Genomic DNA, 11130 nt, shown 5'->3' with positions numbered 1-11130 from the left:
CAAGATCTCTTTACAGTATTTTTCCTGCTCGACTAGTTTTCACTACATTCTTCATACTGCAGCCCCTAGGAAGGGAGTTTCTACAGCAAAGTTCTTCTCAAGTCTGCTCAGAACATCCCTGTCACCAACAGTGCAATAACTGAAGCTTTTCTGCTTGTCCACCCACTGCTCTTGAACCAACTGCTGGCACAGAGCACTTGAGATGTCTTAGACTGTAGTCATTATTAGATACAGCAAATCAGGAAACAGTCACGTTACATGGTGTTCAAAGGATTGTCTCCATTCACAGAAAAGTTTTCTTTCTGAGCCTTCCCGAACCCTTAAAACTGTTTAACAATGTAATAGACTAGACGCTTTAAAAAAGGTACTGGAACTTCAGTGTACTGTGAACTAAACTAGACCAAGCATTTTGTATTGTGACCCTACTAGTAACTGTTTGTGGATGAAAACTTGATTAAAAGATCCAATATGTTTCCATAAAATCCATGCAATTCCATGCAAAGGTGGTCCGTGATCACTTCAGTGGAAATTCAATTTTTTTTTCTTCTTCAGTCTGTGGCCTATACCCTATTTCTTAGGGAACATAAAGCAGAATCCCCTTTTGCAGTAAATCCTATGGCACCTAATTAGTCTGCAAATTCAACTTTACAACATGTTTGAAGACACACTGGAAATTCTTCTGAAATCTTTAACTATGTCACTAATTTTCATTGCTCAAACTGAGCCGCAAGTTCAGAATATCTAGCTTTCTTGTAACATCAGTACAGCTGGCTTAATGTGCGTGTGTGCACACACAAGAAAAAAAAAAAAAAAATCAGATCCAGGTCAGTTGACATCTAACATTCAGAAAGACCTATCAGTACTTCCCCTCTGATAGTGCTTATGCAACTTGCATTTTGTACGTACAATATCACTCCTAATGTAAGTATACCCTCAGAGCACAACAAAAGATTCTTCTGAATAGAACGAACATACCTGATCCTCAAAACCCCTCATTATTTGCGGCAGACAGCACCTATCCATTCACTAGGCTGAGCAGGACTCTGATCAGTGGAAACCAGGGAGGAACAGAAAACATGCACAGCTCACACAATTCAAAGAACTGGAAGTAGTCGAACTCCTATTCTTCCTTAAAGTAATTAAGGGTCATTACTTGAGATGAGTAAGCTCACATGTATTTGAAGAACAATTGCAGGATCACCACAAAGAAGTTTAAAGTTGCCTGAGAAGACTGCAAGGGAAAACACTCAGGTAGTTACAGCCTTTGCTCTAAAAAAGTCACCCACGTTATATATGACAACATCTGAACAGACTACAGAGACCACGTGAGCCTGAATACAAGAAAATTCTGCCCAGCTAAAACCTAGCAGGATCTGAAAGTGCAACTCAGGCTTGCTTGATTATGCAGCCTATCCTAATCCTTCAGCATATGCCACAGTGAACAAGGTATACATTTCAGTAGCTCAGTGTTGTCAAAAGAGATGTTCTGAAAACCCAATGTGAGTCATCTCATTTCAGAATAGTTTAGGAAAGAAAGCAGAAAAATGTTTGGGTGAGGCCTAAGAGTAATTATGTATTACAGGCTGCTCTACATAGGTACATGTACCTGTTTTTTAAATCCGAAAAACTCCCCCAGCAGCTATCATGTAAGTGCTGAGAGCTCAAAGCAGTAGATTTATCTGTCTTGTCAGCATCATGCTTAATTCCCAAGGAGGAAAAGATTTCCAGACTGGTGCAGAAAGGGCTATGACCATTTTCAGGAGGCTTGTCGCTTCATGCTGAAGTGTTTGAATCCAGAACAAGATATTTGTAGATGCTTCAATCAGTTACGCTTTTACTTAGCTAGACAACTTTATACAGCATAATAAGAACGTGACAGCATACGCCCACATATGCAGCAAACTATCAGCCAGCTACTGCAGTGAACCACCAAAAAGACCACCTTGTTGCAACTTTATGTATTTTCAGTAAGCTTCAGTACTCACACAGGTTGCCTGAGCAGCGACACCTATACTGTTTAATTTACACTGTGACTGTACGAACTCGAGGATTGCAGGTACGTCCAGGCACCGCAGAGACATCCTTACATGCAGGACACTAATGAAAAATGCCAATTACTTCTAAACCAGCAGAAGATAGGACTCGATGCCATTTTTGCTCTAAGAAGGAATGCTATCTACCACCTAAACGTACACATAGAAAGGAAGACTTTTCTGTCTAGAAAAGAGTTTCATATTCCATCTTCCATCGGACACTAAAAACCAGAGACAGCAGCATTTACATCAACAGAATTGTATGCCCTCTGTCTCTCTCAGTAAACCAGTATAACAGTTACCATTAAGCAAGTTGAAGTCCTTCAGACTTTTCAGTCATCCTTACATTCACCAAGCAGCCCCTTACAACTTAGCATAGGACAGCTTGCTGAGGCTTGACTCACAGATTATGATTTACAGTAAAGCAGTGCCACTAGCAAATTTATTAGAAGTTTTAACAAACTCAAGCCAAAATAATAGATTTATGACATCTGAAAGAGAGCAGCTCTTACATTTATCTGCATTATGTACACAAATCATTTTAGAAAAGTCTAAGCAAGACAAGGGAGGGTAAGACAGAAGCATAATCTTAAAGGTTTCTTTACCCAACATCATTATGCTGAGAAACCTGCTTTATAGTACACAACTCCCACTCCTGCTTATCAAAAACCTCTACATACAAGGCTATGTTTCTCGCTTTATCTTGACATACTCTGCATAAACTAATAACCTTGCACGAAATATGCCTTTATAATAGAGATATAGATTACAAGAGGAATTCTTGTGAGTTATGGTTATACTTTTGATTAGAAAATCATTTGCTAGCATGAGACTTGAGGAAGCTTCCTCCTAACTGACCCTGTACAAATACCCATTTTACATTTGTGATTGGAATACTTAAGTTGCTCCCTTATTTTTGCATTACAGCCATTTACTATGCACTTTCTGAAGAAACAATTCCTCATACAAGTTCTTAAACACATTAACTCATTCCCTGTATTCCTATGACTATGCAGACTCGCCACCCCAAAAGAGCATCCAGCTCTCTGATCTTTGATTAGTTTATCCAAATAAAACAAAAAAAAAAGAGGGAGGAAAGGGAAGCTATCCATAGTAAATTTGAATACTTGGTAATACAATGACTAACACAAAGAAGATGTTTTCAACAACTTTGACTTATAAAGAAACCACCCTTATGGCTGAAGCCCATGAAATCAAACTTGCTTCAAGCTGAGGGAATATTTAGATGAAGTAATGGCTACATGTTTTTCTACTTGTTATGATTTTAGACAGCTACGATGGGGATAGGTGGTATTCTGGCCTGACTTGGTAATCTGTTCTTATGGAACACTAATAGTTTTAGAAGTACTTCTATGATTCTACTTATTCCAGAATTAAGTTCTGTAGTTCTCAGAAGTTAAATATGAACACCTGTAAAATTCATCTATAAGGCTTTACCACTTATCTGTAAGATTTCCACTGTGCACAAGAGCAAACCTTTTTCAAAATTAAAACTGTATATATTAGCATGTATGAAATTCACATGCAATTCCATTTATTTATAAATATGCTTGTGAAGTTTATGGAAGAAGTTTTCAACTCACTTATTTCACTCGCAACCTGGTCCAGTTTTTCTTTTGACCTACTGATTAGAGCCACCTTCATTCCACGTCTTGCTAACTGCAACAACACAAAAGAGGAGACATAAGAACAATCATAAATCACTTCCACGTTAGTATCCTAATTAAAGGAATTGCATAATTTGGCAAACATCACAATATATGACCAGCAAGCTTGAAAAAAATTACAATGTTAAATAGAGACATGAAGGGGTAAACCAGGACAAATACTTCCATGCTACTTCTTACTTGATTCCCTTTATGACAAATTTATTATCTTCTCAGTCTTCCAATACAGGTGTATAGGCACAATTATAAAATAGAAAAACAATGGCAGATATTTTATAGAACTTTTACAACACCTCTGCAAGTCAGAGCAAAGAAATTATTACCCACAATTAAGCTTAAATGGCAAGTTATCCATGGTCACTTGCACAACCATGTTGCAAAATTACCTGAGCACTCAATACTTGCTTCCTTTGGTCAGGCTCCACTCTTACTTTGTACTTATCATAGGTATAAAGGTTAATTTACTCATGCTTTTAGGGAAACTGTGTAACGTAAGCTGTGGCCAGAGCATACTCTGGTCATCAAATCAGACCTACCGCTGCAGGTTTGTAATGGGATCTAACAACTCCATTTAAAAGTGTCTGCAGAAAGACAGCTACATACCAGAACCCCTCTGCAATGAAAACAATGTTTGTGACTACTATAAGGCTCTGTTACAGTGAAAAGGTAAAACAATATATCCACAGTTCACAGTGACACTGCCCTTCAGATACTTAAAGCCTACATACAAAAAAAAAAGTAAGTTCTCATGGCTCCAATAAAATTCCTTCACTGCCTTAGGAAGCAGATGAGAATGGGTCTTAAAGGCAATCTAAAAAAAAAAACCAAACAAACAAAACCACAGCACAGTATAGCAAGAACCTAAAGTGACTTAATCTTATCTGCCTTTCTAGCAGACGTATGCAAACCAAGAAAGTTTCAGAGAGAGGTATGGTGAAGTTCGTCAGCAAACTCCGTCTTTCACTCCCATGTGTGATGTCTAAGCAGAAGAAATCTCATACTAGATCTCTCATGAGCTTACAGTGAGGTGTGATGAAACCGAAGACACTCACACTAGGAACGGCTAACAAACCGCTGCAGAGTTCAGGCTTATGGTAACTTACACTTCCTGCCGAAAGAAATGATCTAGTGTTGAGGATGATTGTCTAAAAGTGATGAACACATCCACCTCAAGATAAGCGCCTGGCTCACTACAGGAATAAACTTCTCATAAAGCCAAGCAGTAGGCTCGGAGGGCAGAGGGGAGAACGAAATAACATAATGTTCTCTCATTCCACAGGATCAAGGCAGCAAAGACATATACTTCACATAGAAGTATCTCAGCCTGTGACACCAAGGACAACCTGACAGTAATCTACTCAGTCTGAAACAGCTGTGGTCCCATGGGGCAAAAAAGCCCCGGAGATGTTCCTCACGGGTGCAAGCTCCAGACTGTTGGCATGCAGTTTGCTTTCTTTCAGCAGTCATAACCTCTGGGCTCCCAGATTGCTTAAGTAAGTGCAATTTAAGTGCTTTACAGAAAAGTATCCAGTTGTACTTGTCTCAAAAGCTGAGGAAAAAAAAGCATGCCAACACACCTAGTTAGTGGAAACTCAGCACGTTTAGAGAACTTCCACCACAAGAGTGAGCTTGAAAGTGCTGCTATGTTGACAGTAAAGGGATGCGCTCTGAAAAGCGCATCTGAAATCTGGAAATGGAACCCATTTGCAAGAGGAATTCTCTGAGTACAGAGCACATAAAACGTTCAAGGAAAGAGCCTGTAAGTAAGCACAAATATCACCTAAGAGAAGAAATAAAACTTGGAAAAGATAGAGTGCTCAACAGAAAGTTCAGTTTGAGTCTGATGAAACCAGATCAGTTTCTGCTGAGCCCTCTGAATTCACTGCTGGAGGCCTACTGGGTTGAAAAGAACAACAATAGTCCAAACAGCAATAAGGATCCTCTGAGATCCCAGTAACTAATTACCATTTTTATATAAGGAAGGAGAAAGACCCATTTACTTTGTAGATAACCTGCCATTACACTTGAATCTTTGGCCAATGTCCCTAGGGTCATGAAAAGGCTGGATAAGAAGACCTTAAAACTAATCACAAAAACTCACCCAGAGTAGCAAACATTGGAAAGATGCTTTTGTAGTCTAATGATGGATACAAGCAAGAATTACCATTCTAACAGAGTTGGTGGATGTAGCATCTGATTTCCTTAAATCCCATGTTAGCAACTACCGCATTTTCCACTTTGGTAGCAAAACACTGTTAAAGCCCTTTCTCTCCAAGATCAGTGCATGTCATTGACGGCCCACCAAAGCAGAGTATATACCTACTCTGTTAGAGTAGATATAGCAAGAGGATCTACAAAAAAACAATACCAAGCAGATGTGCATACCAGAGTACTGCAGAGTATGCAACAGGACCACCAACTCTGCGCTCACAGCCCAGAAAGCCATCCTAGGCTGCATCAAAAGCAGCATGACCAGCAGGGTGAGGGAGAGTGGAGTAGAAGGGCAGAATCACCTCTTGACATCCCACCTGGAATACGTTGGGGCTCCAGAGCTGGACGCAGTAAGAAGGACATAGACCAGTTGGAGAGAGTCCAGAGGAAGGCCACAAAGATGATCAAGAGGGCTGGAGCACCTCTCCTATGAACACAGGCTGAGAGAGTTGGGGTTGTTCAGCCTGGAGAAGAGAAGGCTCCGGGAGACCTTATAGCGGCCTTCCAGTACCTAAAGGAGGCCTACAGGAAAGATGGGGAGGGACTCTTTATCAGGGAGTGTTGCAACAGGACGAGGGGTAACAGTTTTAAGCTGAGAGACGGTAGATTTAGATTAGATATCATGAGGAAATTCTTTACTGTGAGGGTGGTGAGGCACTGAAACAGGCTGCCCAGGGAAGCTGTGGAGGTCCCATCCCTGGAAGTGTTCCAGGCCAGGTTGGATGGGGCTTTGAGCAACCTGGTCTAGTGGCAGGTGTCCCTGCCTATGGCAGGGGGGCTGGAACTAAATGATCTTTAAGGTCCTTTCCAACTCTAACATTCCATGATTCTACATCTTTAGTTTTTCACTAGCATACAAGTACATCTGAGATAAATTTAACTCAGGATTTACAAAGGCAAACAGCAAGAGAGGGGCAACAAATAGCAACTCCTGACTGCATCCTTTATAGAAAAAAAAAAAAGAAAAAAGTATGCTGCTTTGGAATCAAAGACATTACCCGGACAGACAAGAAAACCTATATTTACTACAGCCCTCTCTACCTTTCTTGAAGAGGTGGTCTAGTGATGAAAAGGATACCAGTGCTGAGCAAGGAACAAAGACCTTAACACCGCAAGAATGAAAAGCGTAAAAATGCCTCTCTGATTGGAAAAGAAGGAAAGTAACCAACAGGGCAGAGTACAACCAGAGAATCCACAAACTTGTAACATTCTTCCATCACTTACTGGTGACCATGTCAAATTTTTTGAAGAGGCAATTCTCAACACACCGTTATATTTCTCACAAAGTCCTCCAAGAAACAAGTAATCTGCATGATTATAATCACAGCCATCAGTACCCAAGCAGCTGTATGCCAGTGGCATTTATAGCAACCTGATGGGAATTTCTAGTAGAAAGTCAAGCGTCCACTGGTAGTCTTATGAAGACATCTCTAGGGTTAATTGAAAGATTGAGAGGTCTTTTCAGATGTTCCACATTTCACCCTGCATTCACACTGGGCTTCATCAAGTATTCATCATCCACATAAACTGTCGAAGGGTGGACATGTGTTTTATTCTAAATAAATAAATGACAATATTTTTTTTAAAATAGAAGTGTGTTTTATTCTATAGCCAAAAAATGAGTGTTTGTATCCTTTGGGGTACCTTTGGGGTGGTCTGTGCCTACAGCAGAGAAGCTGAAACAGTCGAGTGTTTCCCAGCAGGATCTCATACTTGTGATCAGCTTTCCTAATAGGGGTTCTTATACAGGTTCTTATCTATATATGTGCCTGCAGCACACATTTGTGTTTGAAGGCACCCTGGTTCTCAGAGACACCAGCAGAACATAAAACAAGCTGTAGTTTCACCTGATAATGTAATATATAGATCCTGAAACTCACGTCCCATGATGTTCAGAGGGTTTCTCCCACACCAGAGGACTTCCTCCTGATAGTGCTATGCCCTGGCCACAATGACCTCCTTCCACTTGCTTTAGGCAGTTAAATTTAAGTTTTGCATCATTTACTTCAGTGACGTCTAACTGGGATATTTGGCATGTATAAGGTGTCAGCTGTACGCCACTGCTGGCACCAGGCTTAGTTCCCTTTGCAACCCACTCCCCAACCCAGTAGGACAAGGTGCTCCTTTATGCAAAGCAGAAGGGAACCTGGGGGCCAGGGGTGCGGGTGGCAGAGCACACAGGGATGTAAGGGAAATCTGATGGGCAAGGACAACCTGTAAAGATGAACACTACTTTCTCCATGGGCTCCGCAGAACAAAAAAATCCAGAAAAAGGGAATTTCTCACAGCTGATCTCCTCACACAAAGTCACGCAGGTGTTTCAGAGAACACAAAAACAAGTAGACAGGCTCACTTTGGTACTGATGCTGGAGTTTAAAGTTATTTTTGCTATAAATTGTTGTAGTCAGCACTATTTGTCATGATGTTCTCTGGGCTTATAGGCTAAATTGCCCCATACTAACAGGCACTTTCTGTCTTAAGCAATACATTCCAGTACCATATTCGGAGCCCACGTATCCATCAAGAGCAGAAGCACAGTGAAAGAGATAGAGGTAAAACCCAGCTTCAGAGACTTCATGAACGAGAGGGCATAATTGGAACATACTGCAGGCAGCTAGAAGTGCCATTTAGTCATTGCCTGGAAATACCAAAAGGAAATATCAAGGATTGAGAAAGTTAAAATAATTGTATCAACTAAAAAAGTTAAATAAAAAGTGAAGGGCAAGGTAAGGGCTGAAAATAGAATTCACAAATAAAGGAAACTAACAAAAAGGGATACAACTTTTTGCTGGTCACCTGAGGGAGGCAAGGCAAGAGACCTCTTTCTCCACAGATATCTATGTTAAGATAAGGTGAGGAGATATGACGTGCTGCTTGGCAGAGTTGAGACAGCATGATATCTTGCCAAAGATCGAGATACACTTCCAAGCATTAAGAATTCTTACCTCTTCTGCATAGGCTTTTCCAATCCCATCAGTAGCTCCTGTGACCACTGAAAAAGAAAGACAGATATACATTAGTTGCTTCACAGAAATAACTGCAATGAGTGTTCATTAGTAGGCCATTAAAGTACTCATTCCAGCCAAGAGGCACATCAAGGTTTCTGGAATAGGTGTACAACTTATTAAATCTCTTAGGGAATTTGCACTAAAATCTTTCCATGTGTAAGAAAGGAGAGGAAGAAAAGGAGTTATGAGCCTAACAGTTATTTTAAGAATCACGTTCAGCACCCTTTCTCACACCAGTCCTCTGGCCCACTATGCTTCTTCAGCTTTGCAGACTGAGACAGATTTCTAAGTCATTTAACTAAAAAAACCTCAGTTATGATTATCAAAACAGGGTTTTTTTACTATTAAAATAAAAATTATCTCGAAGCCTGTAAGCATCCAATAAAACAAACATCTCAGTCTCTGTTAGTGACCCTCCAGTAGATTTCAGATCCCTGTGACCATTGTGCTTACCAGCAGCAAGTATGAGTGACTGATGCAGCCATCAGTTGCAAGCTGGGCTTCTAGAGCTTAAACTTTTTCCACCCATGGGTGACTGGGATCTGTGTCAAGCCTCAAGTCTTTCTAGGATTCTTTTCCACATGCTGAGAAACTCTGAGTGACTCAACATGCCATTAGTTTGACAGATTATTCCAGGGCTCTCACCACACCAGTAGCTGATCATCTCAGTTTGCTCACTAAATAGCAATTCCTCCATCCAGAATCTGCTTCTCCAACTGCTTTTTAAGCAAGCACATTCAGCACCACTTCCTTTCTCTCTCAGCTCTTCCTTCTCATCAAACCCAATGCCCACACCTCAACATCCTTACTCATTTAGCTCTCTACTATTCATCTCTCTCTGCTCTCATTCTCCAAGTGATTACAGAATATACCAGATTTTTGTTTGTCCTCATGTCAAATCAGAACAGTGTGGTTTGTGCTTTCACTGCTTACCCCTAAATGTAGGCATGCCTCAAATAATTGGGCTTGTTTAATGTTTCAGAAAACTGAACTGAGAGTGTTGGTTCAACTCTCAGATCAACCTCTACCTGAGTGAAACTCACAGCAGATGGAGGTGTTGTCCGGCACTGGGATTCAGCATTAACTTCCCTTCGGGGCACCAGAAGGAGATGTGTTTGCAGATGATTTGATTAGTCACTGCTTGCAGATCACCCATAACAGTTGGCATGCAAACAGCAGCCAGAATATTTCTGTCTGAGTAATAACAGCTAGGAAATGCTGTAACCATTTCAGTTTCTGTGCCTGCTAGCTATAAATAAGTGGACGTAATAACAAGTGATGAAGCCATCAGTAAAGGTCCTATTTGAGCTTGAATGGCCAGCCAACAACGCAGCAATAGGCAAAGAATGAAAGATACAGTCATGCCCCTGACTTGAGCTAGATTTACAGATGACCATAGATGAAGGTACATACACATACATTTATCCCTTCCCCGATTTCAGGGTTTATTTGCAAGATGCCATAGCTCCAGTGTGGTAAGGATATGCATGACTGTACACACAGGATGCTCTGGCTAGTAAACAGAGTTCTAGCTGCTGCATTGTCAGCCCCAGTGTATTTTATTGAGAAAGCCAAGTGTCTGTGTCACGCTGGTTTGCCAATTCCTATCCAGCCGCTATTAGGGAACTGTGAGTAACAGTTTTATTATAGAAACAAATCCACACATAGAAAGGTCAAGCGAGGGTCCAAATGATGAAAAAAGCAGGCCTTGGGGAAGAAATCAAGAGTACATTCCCAGGAGCAAAAATCTGTACTGGTACCCCTCCCCGTTAGGCTTACAACAGTAGCTGGACATGTTATAAGCTGACCCAATCTGGAAAACATTCAACTTCAGTGACTTGGTGAAAGGGGTTATTTCCTTCATTATCGTTAGTGAGGTACCTAGAGAACAGCCATTCCCTCTAAGGCTTATAAATTGTTTCTTCTCCCCCCAACTCAAAATTCATGGACTTAATGGTTTTATTCCCAGATAATAAGCTCAGCATTTTAAAATATTGTTTTCTGATACTGTGAGTTGTTCAGCTTCTAGCAACTACAGCTGAGAGCGTACGCTCTGTAAGGCAGGGACTCAGAAAAGCATCTGCAGCACTTTAAAGGCTTAGTAGACTGCAAGTACAATTTCAGTCAAGGATATTTAACTCATTTATTGAATGCACTGCTTAAGTAAATTGTAATAGAATTGGCTGGAGC

General features: G+C 40.7%; 1 protein-coding gene across 1 annotated transcript in view; it reads right to left on the bottom strand.

The window, feature by feature from the left end:
* HSD17B12 (hydroxysteroid (17-beta) dehydrogenase 12) overlaps positions 1-10804 on the bottom strand; it is a 57628-nt gene extending 46824 nt beyond the window's left edge. Inside the window, exons 1-3 of the mRNA XM_009895696.1 lie at positions 10720-10804; positions 8878-8924; positions 3638-3713 (exon numbers count right to left, since the gene is read on the bottom strand). Coding sequence (XP_009893998.1) covers positions 3638-3713; positions 8878-8924; positions 10720-10804 — 208 coding nt within the window. The remainder of the gene's footprint in view (positions 1-3637; positions 3714-8877; positions 8925-10719) is intronic.
* Positions 10805-11130: the final 326 nt, after the last annotated feature.

The sequence above is a fragment of the Charadrius vociferus genome, unplaced genomic scaffold (genome assembly GCF_000708025.1).
Source record: "Charadrius vociferus isolate BGI_N301 unplaced genomic scaffold, ASM70802v2 scaffold111, whole genome shotgun sequence".
Taxonomy (NCBI): Eukaryota; Metazoa; Chordata; class Aves; order Charadriiformes; family Charadriidae; genus Charadrius; species Charadrius vociferus.
This window is presented reverse-complemented; position numbering and strand designations above follow the sequence as displayed.